Below are 18,108 nucleotides of genomic sequence, written 5' to 3' on the forward strand. Positions count from 1 at the left end.
TCTGTACATTTGTGCAGTTTTGACTTGGATGCTCCATCCTCGCTAGTTGAACTGAAACACGTGAAATACTGAACCGTTAGTTTTCCTCCAGATTTTTAAGATTTAAAAACGGCTGAAGCCTCAGTTTGTGCCTTTGTTTCTGCTGTCAGCCTCTACTTTTTTTTTTCTTCTTTTTTTTTTTTGGTGGTCGTGGCGATGGGTGGGTTGTTGTTGTTGGGGGGGGGGGGGAGTTTATAAAAACTAAATGAGCCCTCCCCATTTAGAGAGAGATCCTTTTATGCAGCATACTTTCTCAAACCTCAACCAAATAGGAAAGCACAGTCACACAATCACAGAAAACCACGTGAAGAGGAGATTGTTTTGTTTTGTTTTGTTTTTTTGTTTTTTTGTTTTTTCCGATTGTACATCAGCAGAACATTTTTTCCAAGGAAAGTTTTGGAACTTGTTTCTGATCGGAGTTGCATACAGATGAGTTTTCTACATTCTAACGTTAATCAAACGGGAGGTGAGACTTGACAGGGCATAGCATTCACATCAAGTAGTAAACAGACGTTGCTCAGGCTGGAAATAAATGCATTATATTCAGTGCACTTCCTTTTTTTTTTTTTTTTACTTTTTTTTGTACAAATTAAAATCACCCATTAACTACCTTCAACCACCACAGGTTATTTAAACTCCAGCTTTTGATTCAAGTGCATAAGGCCGTGGCAAAGGTGTTTTGAATGACCTTTGTTCTAAAGATGTACCAGTAGGAAGTATCGTTTCCTCCCCCGACATATACATGAAAGGAGCTTTTTAAAAAAAGAAGAAGAAATCATCAGGCAAAAAACAAAACAAACAAAAAAAACAACAACAACAAAAACTGAGATTGGAAGCAGCAGAAATGGCTCAGAATTGACAGTTTTCACATTCCACCAAAGGACAACGTTGCCCAGGCCACAGGTTATTTTACAATCCACCTCTCATTCTTAACTGTCACACAGGGAATGGTTTGAGTCCTACGCTACAGACCTGAACACGCTGGCAGCGCTCCGAAGGGGAGCTGTCGTCCGGGTGCTTTAGCCAAAGCCCATCCCTCGTCAACTGTATCCAGTCGATGTTTCGTTTTTTTTTTTTTCCTTTCTCTCTCTCTTTTCCTTCCTCAAATATCTGTTGCTCCAGACACGTCGGTTTCTCTTTTCGTCTCTCCAGCCATCAAAGGCCTCCTCCGCTTGTTGGACCGAAACGGCGCCCCGTTTGATGCATTTAGTGCGTTTGTGCCTCGCTTTGCTTCAAAAGGAACTCGGCTCAAATTTAAAGACAAGGAACGCGTTACTCGACACTTACTTACTCAAACACAGGGAGGGAAGGGCAGTGAGGCTTCGTACCGCAACGAGAAAAGTAGCTATCTTCAGGTGGATCTAAGAGGAAGTAGATATGTGTTATATATTTAGGCATTTACTTCAGCGCAGGTTTTACTAAACCTTCAGTCCTCTCCTGCTGCCAGCGGTTCCTTCGCTTCCATGTTACACTGCAATCATAGTACGCGCCCTGCAGGGAAATACATCTTTTCTTTTTGCATCCTTTTTTTTTTTTTTCTTTTTTGACAAATGCCCATTGATGTTTTGTTCCTGCAAAATGTTTGGGAAGCTTAGACCAGATGTTGGTTTAATAGACGACACTTGCAGTCGTATGCTAACACCCAGATTGAGGAAGCAAGCAAATTAGGTGGTTTTTGGGGGGTTTTTTGTCATTGTTTTTGCGGTCCACCAGCCAGCATTCAATAAGTCTGTAACCACCTCTCATTCTCGCTGGATGCAACTTTGGAAAATAACGCTCGGCTACTTGCTTTTTTTTGTTGTTTTGTTTTGTTTTATGAGTACCGACTAGTGGCTCATTTAACTCCCTTGTCTTACAAAGACCATTGAAAAATAAAAAGTAAATCAAAAAATTCTATGGTTCCACTGTATGTCATGTGCGAGGAGTTGATCCCCTACATGTTATATTTGCATTCAAAAACACATTTCATGCAAATGATACATTTTTTTCTTTTTTTCTGTCCAAAGAAACACACATTTCTGTTATATGTTCATGTTCATCTAAAAAGAAGCTTATAAATAAGCTTCTTCATATATATATATATATATATATATATATATATATATATATATATATATATATATATATATATATATATATATAAAATCAGTTAATATTTTTTCTACTCTTTTTCCAGGGCAGGCACCGTACACACACCGGGTACAGAGGCATGCCACATTGCATTGCTTTTGCATTCTGCAGTTGGTCAGCTGGCAAGCAGGATGTCATCCAGGCAGCGTCGCAGTCAGTGAGGGAATCTCTGCACACACACACACACACATACACAATACTGGCATTTTAGTTTAGCAATTTTAGTTGTTGTTGTCGTCGTCGTCTCCCACAACCATTCGTCATACTTGCAACCAGGAGCTAGTCAGCCCCGTAGATGCAGAGGCAGCGCGTCACGCTGCCTGGATGACATCTGAGTAGGGTTGGGATGGGGGGGGGGGGGGTTTCTAGGGTCCAACAAGCTTCAAATGGAGTAATAAAAGCAGTGCAGCAAGGCTCCGTGGCTCATGCAGATGTGTGTGTGTGCGTGTGTGTGTGTGTGTGTGTTGGGGGGATGGGGGGAGGTTGAAGGTTAGTGGGGGGAGTGCAGGGTTCAAATGGAAGGTGTGGGGTCTTGCCCAGGGTTGCAGACAGATTCATGAATGGGAGGATGGGAGAGTTTTGGGGAGGGCGAGGCAAGGAAGGTTAGAGTTAACTTCATGGATGATTTTTTTTTATCCTTTTTTTTAACTTTATATATTTTTTGGAGTATTTTTCTCTTTATTTAATATGTTACAAATTTAGGCTCACAGATGTTGGAATGATCTACTGTTGGCTGTATGCTAGGAGGATGGACACAGATTATGAGAGAAACCTTGGATGTTTTCCTCGCTACATGATTTTTATACACAATATAAATACATGGAAGTGGGGAAACATTCGATGTAAATACGTTGGTTTTAAATCATTGTCCTTTGCTATTTTTTGTGCTCAGTTATGTACTGAAAGTTTGAAGGTATTGCTTGTTGTCGTCCAAATAACCTGGATTAAATACTTTGTTTGAACTGAAAAAAAAGTAGAATTGCATATTACAATGTGGTAATATGTGTTTAAAGTTGAAAAAAATACTAATTATCTGTCAGTTCTCCCAAAGTTTTGAATTAATCAATTAGTAAACAAGTACAGATGTTGTTGAATCATGAATCAGCAAAAAAAATAAATACATTTTGAGGCATCAGACAGGAGCCTCTTCACACACAAACACACACGTACACACACACTCACACACTGTTTCATACAAACAATCATACACACACACACACACACACACACACACAAAAACCCAACAAGCAGCTATATTGTTTATCGGGGTCTGATCCTGCAGCAAGAAAGCTCCACCCTCCTTTCACCTCAACCAATCAGAGACAACTCAAATGATAAACTGATAGTAGAGCTAAATAATCATCATTTCCACAAAAAAAGAGAAAGAATTCAAAAAGAAAGAGAGGAAGGATAATGCCACTTGGGAGAATAAAGCGAAGGGTTTTATGCAGAAGATGCACTGTGCTCTCTCTCAGGCGCAGGATGCACACAGTGAATATTCCGGTAACCATCCCGTCATCTCTCGCTGCGGGGGTCAGCAACACACTCTCGCTGTGCTTCAATATGGTGTCTTGACTGACTGGCGTGAAGCCAGAATGACTCGTGTGTATGTGCGTTCTGTCCACAATGCGCACACACACACCAAATGAAACAATTGTAAAAGAGAGTGTACGCCACCTTTTTTTTCCCCTTCTTTTTTTTTTTTGTAAATGCAAAATGGGCCCCTCCCAATCAATCCATCGCTCTGTCTATCCCCAGTTAAAGAGAACTGCTCTCTGCAGTGCTGTTCTGGTCAATTTGCTTGGGGGGGGGGGGGGGGGGGGGCTTGAGGTAATGGGGGAGGGGTGAAGGCTTTGTTGAATAGTAGTGAATGGGAGTATTGATCGACATATGATCTTCAAACCAAAGGATCAGGGGAGGCTGCCTAGTTGGGGGTGCCAGTTACATAAATGCCAATTCTTTTACTCCCACAGTAGGAAGGGGGGGGATACGAAAAAAAAACAGATTAATAAGATGGAGGAAAAGAAACAAAGTCTTCTTTCAAATGTAAAAGTATAATACAAAAACAACAGCAACAAAAGCATAAGAGTAATAAAATGTTAGTGACTTCAAAGATGGAATAGTAGCGATAAGTATTACTTGAAGTTATCTCTAATAACACAAAATAAATAAAAGCTGTCAGAAGAGAGGATGCAGTTGGGGCTCTCAGGTGAGGGGGGGTCGTCGTTCTCTCTCTGTCCCTCGCTTTCTCCATCTCCCCCTCTCCATCTCTCTCTCTTCCTCTCACTCTCACGCTCTCTCTCTCTCTCTCTCTCTCTCTCTCTCTCTCCCTGTCACACCTCACTCCTCACGGAGCTGCAGGCGGTAGCGGCTGTAGCGGATCTGAAAGAACAGCCTCTCCAGTGGTGAGCGACTCATCCCAGGGAGCCTGTAATCCTCGCTCTGGCCCGTTCGGCGGAAGCCCAGCGACTCATACAGCTTGTGAGCGGCCAACTTGACAGCCGTCGTACCGAGAACCACAGCGGCGTAGTTGTTGCGCACGGCAAACTCCAGAACGCGGCGGCCCAGTGCCTTTGCAATGCCTTTGCCACGGTAGCGCGAGTCCACTGACATGCGTCGCAGCTCAACCATGTTGTCATCCTCACGGCCCTGCGCCGCCACGATGCCCACCACACGTCCGTCCAGCACTGCCACCCAGAAACAGGAGCCTGAGAGGGAACAAGAGAGTTTGATCAAATTAGATTTGGTTTGTGCATGCAGATTGTTGCACTTTTTTGACTTCAACAACTGTTTGACATTTTGAAGCACCCTTAAACCGCTTGCTTGGAACAAATGTACGCAAATATGAAGCTTAGCTTAGCTTAAAAATCGCAAAAGAAAATGGTGGGAAACAGGAAGTCTAGCCCTGCCCAAAGGTAGCAAGAATGTTTTTCTTACTGAAAACAGTCAAAAAATTTACCTTAAATTATTGAGCTAATCGGTGGTCCTCTGATAAGGTAAGCTAAGCTAACCTGGGACTAGCGGTCGAGATTCTCTGTTCCCAGACATGAATGGCGTCTAAGGCTTTGTCCAGACCTGGCATCAACAGGGGCGATCCCATCTCAAGAACACACTTTTTGAAAATTCACTCATACAGTTTGAGAACCCAAATGGTTTTCTGCTCACACTGGAGGACATCAGTCGCTAAGGCGGCTTTTCGAGAATACATTTCCAGGATTTGGCCGCACATGACCCAGATCACCTCCCAGTTTGGTCTGAGTGATTTCATCTTCATGTTTCCTCAGTGGATCCAATCACCCAACATGCGTATTGATGCAAGGCCAAAACAGTGGTTTTCCAAAAATGTCAAACAATTCTTCAAGATAAGAACAGTGTTGTTAGGTTGATGTGGTTTTGGCTCAGAGGTCGTCAGCCGTTCCACTACACCCGAGCCGGTGACCGTACGTCAACCATCCATCAATTAAGCCTCAAAGAAAAATGTAGGTATCGAGCATGCACGTTTGCATTAGCGGCATGTTGCATTAGCGGCATGTTGCTTGGTGGCGTTACGGTTTAAATACCCCACGAGAGGGAAGAACACGGAGAGCAAGATTAGGAGAAGGAATGAGGGGAGTGTCCGACTGGTGCTTAATGGTATTAATGGCAGAGGCGCAACGGAGTGGTCACTCGGGGGCTCGTAGTGCAGTGGAGCAGAGACATGGAGCTGCGGAGGACTGAGAAATATTAGTTTGAGTTATAGAAAGAAAAAGCTCATTTCCAAGATGACACATTCGGTACAAACCCATTTTTTAACGTAACAAAAGAGTGACAGACACACGAACAGTGGGACAAACTTAGACCAGCACAGACATAAACGTCAGCAGACAATGACTCTCCACCAGAGCGCCGCTTCGGTTTTGAACGTCAACCCATTTCAGTCATTTTTATCTCCCACCACACTTTATTTTTCCAACCAGCTTGGATCGTATGTGGATGCCATGCAAGAATTTTCTTTCCCGATCATAATCTTTCAAGGAAAATGACCCTTTTAATCTGCTTTTTTTTCTCCTTTTTTTTATTATGTAACCTTCAAACTGCCTTCCCATCGTTATCAGTCGTATTCATGGCATATGTTGGCAGCGCTTTCTTACTAAAAATGCCATCTGTTTGTTATAGATAAAGTAAATCTGGCGATTCCGTGACTGGCAGAGGCTGACCTGTGGACAGCGTCCGTCTGTCCGTGAATCCTCTGAACTTTCCTTTGCCTTTACATTTTTCTCTTCTTGTTGAATCACATGTCTCACACACACACACACACACACACACACACACACACACACAGGCGTGGGGGGTGATGTTTACATCCTGCTTCTGCTGGATTCCAGTGTGTCAGGAGGGATTTGATGCTCATGTTTTAAGCCGATCCCGAGACTTGCGTTACTGAATCAAACAACTGTCATGCGGAGGGTTTCGACGTCATTGCCTCGCCCGCCCTGACAGCTAAACTGGTGTGTAAACTGGTGTTTCACAGGAGTTATGAATGATATGCGTGAAGCTTCGTAGCTAATTGAAGTGTCCCCTCCCTGGAGAACGAATCCCAGCTGAGATAGTTTGATGCCAGACGCGCCTGAAAGGACTCATCAAAACTTAACAGACTCAAAAGAGTGACGATGCAGTTTAATGACATCAACACATATAAATAGAAACTAGAAATTTACTGCTGCCCGTCAAAGTGTGAATGGAGCTCAGCCTAATGGATGATTGTTTATCTAAACTATTGGCCGCTCAGATTTGTAAGTGGTTGAGTGTCTTGCAGCTCTCACTAATACTACAGGAATGATGTTTCATTATAGGCAGATGTCAAAGCTTCAGTGTCAACTCCTGTTGCACTCTGCCAGCATTATTATGCATGTATGTGTGTGTGTAAACGTGTGTGTGTGTGTGTGTGTGTGTGTGTCGGAGGCATAGGAGAGAGAAGGGGGTGGGGGGGTACGCTTCCATAAAACCCTCCTGACCATCTGTCTGAACTGCGCCTGTGCCAGGAATGAGGACAGGACAGGAAAGCACGCACGCCAACCACCGCTCTGCCTGTTTTGCAAACGGTGTGAATGACTTTTCCCAGTAAAAAAAGAAACAGAACAAAAAAACAACCCTCAGATCACACGGGACGCGTCTCCCTCCTTCTGACTCCGCTCTTCCTCTGGAGGCATTAAAAAAAAAAAAAAAAGGGCACACTGACTTCTAAGCATCCTGACATCGAGGCGCAAGGAACTTCAAATCCTTTGCATCAGACGCTGCTGTTAAACCGAAGGGATTTGTTAACCGGCGCTAATCTATTATTTCAACTGGGAACTGCACTCGCTGGAGTTAGGAAGATAACAGCAACGGAAAGAAAGTTAGAGGAGGAAGAGGAATACTTGGGATAACTTTTGCTTACGCATGATGTGTTTTTAGAAGAGGGTTTTTTTGGGGGGGGGGTCGGGTTCATAGTTAGCAGAAATATGCAGCTGAGTAGAGAAATATAAGACTGCAGTTGTATTTCATCTGTTAGGTGCTTGTATAAAAAGTAGCGACGCGCAATACGTGTACATCAGCTCTGATAACGGACCAGTAGGTGGCAGTGATGCACCTTAAGGCTGGTCGCTAGCTGCTGAGAAACAAAAAGAAGAGGAAGTAAAACTGCTGCACTTCATCTTCACAACCAAACATGGCCTCAACCGGGACAACGTTTGTTTTTTGTTTTTTTACAGTGTCAGACCAACTGCAATTTGCAAAATACGTTCCGCGAGTCTTGACAACAAATAATAATTTCTGCTAGCAAACAATGCTAGCAGCTAGCACATAAAGTAGTGAGTATTGTTTACTTTTCTTATCCTTAGGGGTGCATAAACTACAGGATATAAACTTGTTAATATGTGAAAATGAATTGTGGTTTATCCATATTAGCTCGTAAAAAAAAAAACCCTGCTAAATAGCAGGACACTGGATTAGCGTAGCCTGACTTGTGTATGGTTGTAAATGCAACATAGTTCTTAAAGGGGTACAACTCAAGACCTGGACAAATGTCTGCGTAAAGTCAGTTAGCTCAGGCTGTAGCTGAAAACTACCCGTTCAACAAAAATCCAATTCGTTCTGATTTTTTTTTTTTTTTTTTTAATTTTGACATTGTTATGTGTGGGAGGCAGATTTACCATGTGGTAGTAAAGCGCACAGCAGCTTCCAGTGTGTGTGTGTGTGTATGTGTGTGTGTGAGAGAGAGAGGGGCTAGAAAGTCACCGAGTGATCTCGTTCAATAAAAGGAAAGAAAAAGTGAAGAAAAGCGAGACAATGGAGGAAAAAAAACCCCATGTTTCATGTGCCTTCCCTGGCAGAGCGAGGGAGGGCGAGGCATCTGTGTTAACAGTTAATAGTGACGAGCCTGAAAGGGTCCATTATTGCAGCTTCGGCATACATGGGGGGGGGGGGGGGGGTAGAATACAGATGATCTCAAGGCAAGAAATAAATCATGGCAGAGTGAAGGCAAGCGAAATAGGAAGGCCCTGGACTCATTGCGAGAGCTAATATCTTTAACTACTCGACAAGGATATTAATATGCCTTTGTGTGTGTGTGTGTGTGTGTGTGTGTGTGTGTGTGTGTGTGTGTGTGTGTGTGTGTGTGAGAGTGTTAAGCTGATGTTGCAATATGAACCCAAAAAAAAAAACGCTCACATAAACGGGAATAGTTTTTATGGTGTCTAACGAGATTACGCTCTTTGCCTTTTCAGATTAAAACCTGGCGGGCTAATTCAGTTGAGAGGCGTTCAGTCTAGACACCGCCTCGCTGTGATGTAGTTCACTTCTCTGACAGCCGTCCTGAGAGACCGGGGGCGTGGGGGGGGGGCTCAGACAAAAAAACCAAACAAACAAACAAAAAAAAAAGGCTTGACTCTGCTCTCGATATATTTGCCCTATTAATGAAGCGGCAGATTGATGTGAGCATTTCTCCGCTATGTCATTGCTGCAAGGATTAGAACTGGGATTAATCTGCAAGAGTTTAGATGTGGAAGGGGTATTACCCCCCCCCCCCCAGTGCTGAGATCAATACCTGCTGGGAACGCCGTGATAATCCGAGTTCACCTGAAGCCAATATTTTACTTCACTTCATTGTCTGACGGCAAAAAAAAAAAGTCAACAAAACACACTTTTTAGTTAAAGAAAAAATGGGGAGGTGCAGGTAATGATGCTAAATTTAGCGTTAGCGGTTAGCATTAGTGACTAGCGTCTCAAAATCACTGGGACTTTTGAATGGGATTCATCGCCTCAAATAAGAGCAGTGGCTCACGCCAGCTTACGATATTTTCGATGTTTTGTTCAATGGCATAAAATATGTGCCGCTAACTTCAGTGGTCGTCGTGGCGCGTGATCATCATCAACACCCCAGAAAGGTGTTGTGTTCAGGGTGTGGCTAGCCTAGCTCATAGCCTATTGATACCTTTTTACATACTTAAGAAAAAAAAATCCTAAAAGCGCTATCCGTTTTTGAAGATTGTCTTCATTTAAAGTGAAGCGTTTTAGCATCAACTTGTAGCCGGGCTGGGTCTCATGTATACCGTGTGCACCGTGACCTCATTAGCTGACCTTTCAACGTCGCATTTACTGCCTTCCTGCCCATCAACAGGTCTGCGGATGTTTGTATATGCAAGCATGCTCGCATTTAACACACACGCTACATTTTACCATGTGGATGCTGCCGTTCACAAGTACGTCATTACAACTCTCTCCCGGGAGGGTGGGAGGTCAAAGACCATCACGCTGGGCTTTCACGTTAAAGCCCGGATGCAAAATGCGACCGGAACCTGTTAAGTCTCGAAAAGCAGATTTAATCTACAGAGTTCAACTTTTAAAAGTCCGTAAAAGACTTCAGAAATTGCCTGTCAGCGAGGACGGGGTCTTGTGACGGTTTGGTCAAGACGGCGCACATGATGCAGCTGCAGAAACGCGTCTAATCCCTCTTTGCTCCCCATCGATCGGAGCAGAATGTGAAGCAGAAGCACCTCGCTAGGCTACAATGCATTATTAATGATTGGCTGGCCACCAGATACATATGTTAACATTCCTGCTGCTGAGCTAATGGACTCTCACCAACATGGCCAACACCGGGACAGAGTTAACTGGATCTCTGGGGTTGCTGATAATGGAAAACGCCATAAATCCAAGAGGAGGAGAACAACATTGTATTTGTTCATGTTTCACTAACGTACGTTGCCTTTGTTTGTTGGCCATTTGTAACTTTTTGCACTTCTCTTCTACCCAGTTTGCATTTTCCTTCAGCGGTTGAGGTTTTAACTTGCACGTTCTCTCTAAACGTAGGATCAAATCACTTGAAAAAGAAAAAAGAAATCCAAATTTATCAAGGGATTCAGCGACATCACCAAAACATCTTAAATGTGAGATTAAAATATTTTCTTCAACATTATGAGCCCTTTTTGAGTATTGTTTTGTCTAAAGTAAAAGGAAACCTATCAGCCTTTATGCTAAGCTAACTAGCTTTTGGCTAAAGGGTCATTTTATCCCTACAAACGCGCAAAACTTTCGCAGAGCACAAAGTGCCGATTTCAGTGTCACAAATACCAAATATTTCCACTTTACTGCAATAAAGCAGAGCGCAGAAGTGAATGTTGTCATCCCAGAGGAGAATAACAACAAATATTTACTACTTTTTCTTGATTAATGGTGTAATCGGGAAAAAAATGTATCAAAAATGTTCGCTTGGTCAGATTATTTTCAGCACAATATTCAACTTTACGGGGATTTTTCATGTTCTTGAACTTGATAATTGTTTTGTTTTTTTTTAGCGCCTGCGTGACAATATAAACTTCTCAATGAATGAAGAGTTAATTACTTTTCTCTGTATTTTTTCAGCGTTTTTGCTCCCTCGGGTTAGAGGAAGCATCGCCCTTCTCACCTGGAACAGAAAAAAACAGAAGAAGAGGAGCGAAACAGGTGGGAGGGAAAAGAGGGGGGGGGTAAAAACAGGACAAAATTATTTAGCATCTTTTACCTGTGTTAGCCATCATGGCTAATTAGCAATTGGTCATCTGAAAAATCGGGCCGTATGATTGTTCGCTGGGGAGTTAAGAAACACTTGCAGCATTTTTAGTGGGAGGCTGAGGGAGGAAGTCTGATTGGAGGGAGCAAGAGCGTCGGATGATGAAAGGAAGAATGGAAGGAGGGATGCCTTATTAATTGAAGGTGCTTCAGCTGATGAGTCTGAAACATCCCCGAGGAGATCCCTTTGCCTGTGTTCTAAACTCACACAGATACACACGGTATTGCTGAGGAGCACACACACGCGTGCGTGCACACATGTACACACACACACACACACACACACACACACACACACACCTTCTCCTCCTCTTCCTTTAGATGCCCCCATTTCCTATCTAGCACTCTCTTCCTTTCTATCCTTTCATATATGTTCCCTTTCTTTCTCTCTCTTTCTCTCTCTAAGCTAAAATAAGCACAGCAGGTGGAGAAAGCAAACTCATCCCACACACACGCACACACACACACACACACACACACACACACACACACACACACACACACACACAGTGAGCTACAGTGAGAATGACCGGCAGGTATAATAATGGACTCCCGCCTGGATGAGACCTGGCTGTGGTCATGACGCCTCATTAAACAGCCAGTATCAGTGAGTGGGTATCGCTTCCAATCCGGGAGCTCAGTGTTGCCCTCATTGTATTATTTTCACTTTTTTTATGCGCTAAGCTGCACCGGAGTGACCCGCGGTGATTAAGCAATTAAAGAACGCCGGAGAGGCTGCACCTTCTGTTAATCTAGCTACAATTATTGCCTTTTTTTTCCCCATCCATATGAGATGAAGTAAAACGAGTTGAATTCTTCCTGGAGAGGGGGGGAGCCTCGTTCCTCATCACCAAAGAGCTGTCACAGCGCGTACGCGCGCCCTTTGATGATCACAGCTGACATGAACCATCACAGCTCGCCTCCGTCCAGAAGGAGTCAATGTGGTGCTGGAAATAAATTTGGGTTCACTTGCTGCTACACGCAGCCGCTCATATGAAGTCCAAACCTAACGTAACACCAATGTACACGCAAGCATTGTCTCCCCTCTTGAATAACATGTTGTCACCCTTGCAGCGCACCCCCCCCCCATTCTTGTCAACCAAGTCATGTGACTACAGGTTTCGAAATCGCCCTGAGCCTGTTTGTTTGTTTGTTTGACACTTGTGATTTCTTCTGCGTCTTGTGTGACTCCACTTCTCGTCTATAAAACATCCACTTTAACTCACGATCTCTCGGTATGTCAGCACAACAGGGTTTGATACAAACTCCTGAAGAAAAAGTTTGCTAGAGTTTGGGAAGAGTTTCCCCGCAGCGGCACATTTGTTACCTCGAACATACAATATTGGAGTTTATCCGACCAGAAGTACATGTCTTGACTGGCAGAAAGGGTACAAAGTGAACAGAGTACACAATTTGTACCTTCTTCCATACAAACTGGTACTTCTATTTTTGAGTGAGTTAAAGGTCGAATGCTCATGAATTAAAAACAATCCAGTGGCTTTTTTTTTTTTTAATTTAATGCCAGAGATCCTCGGTTGTTAAGAGTCTTCCGTATTACAGCAACTGCAGCGTAGTCATTAACACACCGTTGGCTGACATGTATTGATGGCCAGATTGACAAATTTATTGGTCTATCACTTCCCAGAAAGGGTGTAAGGGTGTAGGCAGCGATTTGGGTCGGCAGATGTTACATTCCGATTGTTGTCAGGCTCACACAGAACTGCTCGATTTAAATAATTGATTTTTTTTCTTCTTCCTTTTGTTTTTGTGTTTCAATTAAAATCATCAGATCAAATTGAGTGCAGCGCTCGCAGCTGTTTGTTCGAACAAAAAGTGCAAACCTACGTCGGCGGGGACCTGACCATTGTTCTTAAGATTTCCTCCACAGCCTCCCCGCCCACACGTGGTTTATTATGGGACAAATGAGAGAGGGGACAGCTGGCTTTAAGACTGCAGCAGAGTGAGTGATCACAAGACACACACACACACACACAGAGGAGATAAGAGTATTGATCAGTGCAGTTGTGGCATGTGGACAGGAGGATGTGGCTCCTTACGCTACTCCACCCTCTGTCACGCTTCTCTATTGCCCAGTTATTACGGTATTCTACATTCTCAGTTGTTCAAAAGAAAATCTAAAAGTCACAGTCCTCTTTCTCTACTTAAATTTGAGTTGTCTTTCCTGCATTTAATGCAGCATTTTTTAACGTAAGTCAGGCTGCTTCAAGCACTCATCTACACAAGAAAAATGTCCATCGTTAAATGCTAATTGTCATTATTTTAAAAGCCAGGAGACTCACGCGTGTAGTAAAACCTCTATCAAAGACACATTAACACACAAACCGCCTCACAGACTGCTGCGCACATATCCCATAAACACATTATGATTCCCCAGTTATGAATCACACACACACACACACACACACCCTCTGTTTCAACAACTTACGGACAAAAGAACTTGTTTATGTCTCACCTCTCACTTGTTAAAAGTAAAGATTATACCCAAGTCAAAAATGACATTACTAAATAAAAGAAAGACATTTTTTCTGTACAGTTTGAAAGAATACAGAACAGACATTTTAGCTAAAAGCTGCTTAGCCCCCTTGTGCTAACGCAAACTAGCTTGAAAAATGCAGAAACACTTCTAAAAGCTTTTGTCTGATCGTTAAGTAGATACGTGATTAGGAGGCAATATTTCAACCTATTAATGTTTGAGACATGGTGAATTATATTTTTGGACAGATTTTGTAACTGATATCACAAAAGTACAGACGTGCATGATGTTATATTAGCAGTGTTTAGCAGTTTCAGCGGACACCTAGAGGACCTTGGTTTCAAACAGTCTTTCGCATGAAACATGAAATTACAGTGGTTCCAAAAAAAACAACAACTTTATCTTAAAACAAGACTTGGAAGTAGCTTCAATCAAAAACTCAGTTATAAAAAAAATGAGCAAAGTGTGGTTTGATTAGCAAACGTTAGCAGTGCTATTAGCAGGTTTTTTTTAAGCAGCCACAGTCTGTTTGTTCTGCGCACCCCCATAGCAGACCCGTGTATTTCAGACCCGAGAAAAGGCTCTTTATAATCAAATTACCCTGGTTTTCAAAGCCCAGATCGAATTTGTTTGTCATTTTATTCAACAATTCTGTTATAAAAAAGTTAGCAAGGTGTAGCATCTCCCTCAAGATTAGCATGATGTGCTCCATTAGCAGGGCTTAGCAGCCACGTTCTCTGTTTGTTCTGCATGCTGTCTTGCTGTTGTATGTGAGGCCTTAGAGGACCTTCATCTCAAATACTCTTTCAGTACCAACTCACTGTCCCTGAATTTATGTTTTTAAAACAAGATTTGTTTGTTTTAGCAAGCTAGCAAGGAGCAGCAACTGTTTCCACACTCATGCATTTTGATAAATTCAAGGCTCCATAACAGGCGCTGGGCCAGGATGGGGGGTCAGCTGAGTGTTGGGTAGGTGGGTCCAAAGCGACATCTGGTAATAGGGCAGGAATGGCGGGATAGCTCACTGAAAACACAGGCGCTGTTGTGTTTAAACGTCACCACCACCCCCCCACCCCCGTTACGGAACCCTGGAATGTGGTTGTTTCAGAGTAAACAGGCGAAGCGTCATAATGGCGTAATTGCGGAATCCCTCTGCTACACTCTGATTGGCACCGGGAAGCCCGCGCACGACCGTCTTTTTGTAAAAAATCACGGTTCTAGTAAGTTCAACAAGTTCTCCGTTGTATGGCAAACGCTGGACACTCTCCTACGTGCTACATGCCACATCGCTCACACACACACACACACACACACACACACAACAACTGACAATGACATCAGTGGTGCCTCTCTCGTCAGGACTGCATGTTGGTGCCCAGGTGTTCATCCCCCCGGACCCATTCAGTTTGCGTGGATATAATCATTAGCATTGTCCAAGAGCAGTGGTGCCTGACCCCCTCTAAACCATCGCAGCCCTGCAGCAAGAATGGGAGTGCTAAATTGCAATTGTGCATGCAGCGGATGACCAAACCAGAGGGCACAATATCTGAAAGGAAGAGACAATGGAGGGGCAATTGACCGACTTAACTAACACCTGCTTTTTATATCGGCCACATGCTTTGGGTTAACAGGGGGTAAATGTGTCCAAGAAGGTACTGGAGGAAGAGGCGGGGAGGGGGAGGGTGTGTGTGTGTGTGTGGGGGGGGGGGGGGGGTGTCACCAAAATCCTGAGGAGGAAGCGTAGTTCACGCTTGGAGGTGCAGGACAGACTTTTCTAACAAGGCGCTGTAGAGGAGGAAATGAGCCTCGTGCTGCAGGAAAGTGTATCAGCAGTTTCCTCGGTGCGATCAATAGCTCTGTGATGCAACCCTCCTCCCCCCTCGCTCTTTCCCTCCCTCCCTCCCTCCCTCCGTTTATCCTCCTCCCTCCTTAGGCTCAAAGTGGAAGCAAGAGGGGGAAGGAGAACGGGGCGGGGGGACAGGGAGGAGGGGTGGGAAAGTAGAGAGAGAGAAAGAGGAAGCAGTGAAATGGCCTGCATGTTAGAGAACTCGCCCGTCACTCACACAACGCATTTCGGGTTGTTTTTGTTTAGGGGGGGGGCACTGGTGATGGAGCATTGTCTGCTAACAAAACGACAGCAACACCTCTCACGACTCACACCGACGCTCCTCCCGTGTCTTACCTGTTGGTTTCATGTAATACGCCTCTATGTCGGCCATGTCCGTGTGCAATGCACAATCCAGATAACTCTGGATAACTTTCCTGCTGTAGTAGTAGCGCGCGCCCATGAGAATGATGGGAGCGCAGCAGGTCAGCGCCACGGATTTGGTCATGAAAAAGCACATTACTATAGAGAAATGGAAGAAAAACAAACGAAACCTGTCAGAAGAGAGAATCACATGTTTGACTTGGGCAGAGGGAGAAGAAGAAAGAAAGAAAGACAACAGCAACAACAGCACAAAAAAAAAGAAGGCACAAGAACAAACGGCGGTTTCACACACAGGGCCGGAGGGACTAAACTGATGAGGGAAACTGGAGTTGAAGTGTTTTGAACCAGGATCCATGTTGGAGGAGTTACCCAGATGTGACGCTGGGGGGCGCAAGGGAAGACAAACGGGCCGCTGGATGCTGCAGTTTACTAGTTTTGCGCTCCAGCTTGGTGTGAAACCTCCAAATGTCAGAGATTTAACACTGAAGTAGTCATTCAGGGGATTTGTGTGTGTGTGTGTGTGTGTGTGTGTGTGTGTGTGTGTGTTGGGGGGGGTGCTATAATGCACGAGAACACTATTTTGTTTAAACGTCATCAACCGACGTGCATTCACACCGTGAGGGTTTTAATGAGCACCGGCACCGCGGAGGAAAAACCAGATCAGAGCGCGTGAGTGGCGCAGAGGCGGGGAGCCCCGGTACGGTGCCTCTGCTTGGACTTGGGAAGGAGGTGTGTGTGTGTGTGTGTGTGTGTGCGTGTGTGTGTGTGTGTGTGTGTGTGTGTTGGGGGATGATTTCTTCTTTTCTTTTCTTTTTTTCTTTTTTTTTGGGGGGGGGGGGTGTACATGCACGCACCCTATGAGCCGGCTCTTTAAATCCATCCTCTCATTCATTCACCGGTATGCCATCACATCACCGGCGGGCCTACCGGAGGCTACAACACACCCGCACCGGCGGCAGCACCACCGCCACCACCGTGCGCGTTTGGCCGTGCCTTTGTCGTGCGTGATGCCGGTGGGTAAAGAATCGCGTGATGAAAGTCACTCAAATCAATCCCGCAAGCATCAGACCTGATATGAATTCTTCCTACGCATTGATTCTTTTTGTGTGTGTGTGTGTGTGGGGGGGGGGGGGGGGGGGGGGCAGAGTGCGTGTAAAGTTTAACAGAAGCCGGTCGAAGGCTGCGGTCCTCCGGCTGCGCGGTGAGGAGCAGAGCCACTTACCTGTCAGGAGAGCGTATAGGACCTGGGTCTTGGGTTGCTGCCGGAGCCCCCTGAACGCCGTGTTCGGTATCCTCTCCATAATACCCTCGTAAAAAATGCGCCGCACCTCCTCCTGATCCCCGCGTTCGAACTCGCGGATAAAAACCGCATCTTTCCTGGGTCCATCCTTGGATTCAGCCGGGTTGAGAGCCGCGCCGGGTGACGAAGAGCTCCACATGATCGAAGACTCTTTTTTGGTCCCAGGTATAGCATCGTGTTCATCCGCAACGATTTTAGTCTCGCAAACCATTTTTGGAGACGAAAAATGCATGCAACTGGCCGCACAAGAAACAACCACAGTTGAGGAGGAGGAGGAGAAGAAAAAAATAGGTGGTGAAAGAGTGGAAATGGATGATGCGTGAAGGCTTTTCTTAAAACAGAGAAACGATGAAAGGGGGATAAAAGACGGAGGGGGATTCTGCTGCAACCCTGAGCGTTTCTAACGACCAAGACTTGCCGGCGTGGCACAGGCGGTATTTATAGGCGGGCAGGGCGGGTAGATCCAGGTTCAGCGGTTGGGTGGTCCTGCCGCTGCGCAGATCGGTGGATGCGCTGGATGCTGATGGGCGAGGGAGGTGGAGGAGGAGGAGGAGGGAGAGAGAGAGAGAGAGTCGCTGCTGTCTTCAGAACAGGCATGTGTTTGAGAGGCGGTGGGGGTCTGTGGAGAAAACGGGGAGTGATGGTGGTAAGATTGCGTAGAGCCGGTGAATCTCACGGTGAAATGCGGGAAGATCCCCGGGTTTTTTTTTTCTTGTTGTTGTTTTTTCTTGTTGTTGCGATAGCGCCTGGCGGTGAGGGACGCAGCGCTGGAGGTAAAACCGGGACAATGCGTCAAAACGGGAGCAAAACCTCTCAGCGCCGTGGAGCCTCTGGTGGAATCAATGATTCTACCGCTTATAACCAGTAGCA

At 44.9% G+C, this 18,108-nt stretch overlaps 1 protein-coding gene across 2 annotated transcripts; it reads right to left on the reverse strand.

Annotated features, from left to right (window-relative positions):
- Nucleotides 1-196: 196 nt before the first annotated feature.
- Nucleotides 197-17,733, reverse strand: aspnat (aspartate N-acetyltransferase). Of its 2 annotated transcripts, XM_086197146.1 has the most exons (3): nucleotides 17,161-17,727; nucleotides 15,912-16,076; nucleotides 197-4,877 (listed from the first exon to the last, which is right to left on the reverse strand). In XM_086197146.1, exons 1-3 carry the CDS (start codon nucleotides 17,468-17,470, stop codon nucleotides 4,510-4,512), a joined length of 843 nt encoding a protein of 280 aa, XP_086053272.1. In that variant the 5' UTR covers nucleotides 17,471-17,727; the 3' UTR covers nucleotides 197-4,509. The 2 variants fall into 2 exon arrangements, with proteins under 2 accessions (XP_086053272.1, XP_086053273.1); XM_086197147.1 differs by lacking the exon at nucleotides 15,912-16,076 and having other exon boundaries at nucleotides 17,161-17,733.
- Nucleotides 17,734-18,108: the final 375 nt, after the last annotated feature.

The sequence above is a fragment of the Aulostomus chinensis genome, chromosome 24 (assembly GCF_037954235.1).
Source record: "Aulostomus chinensis isolate RoL2024-O1b breed Wild chromosome 24, RoL_Achi_v1.0, whole genome shotgun sequence".
Taxonomy (NCBI): domain Eukaryota; kingdom Metazoa; phylum Chordata; class Actinopteri; order Syngnathiformes; family Aulostomidae; genus Aulostomus; species Aulostomus chinensis.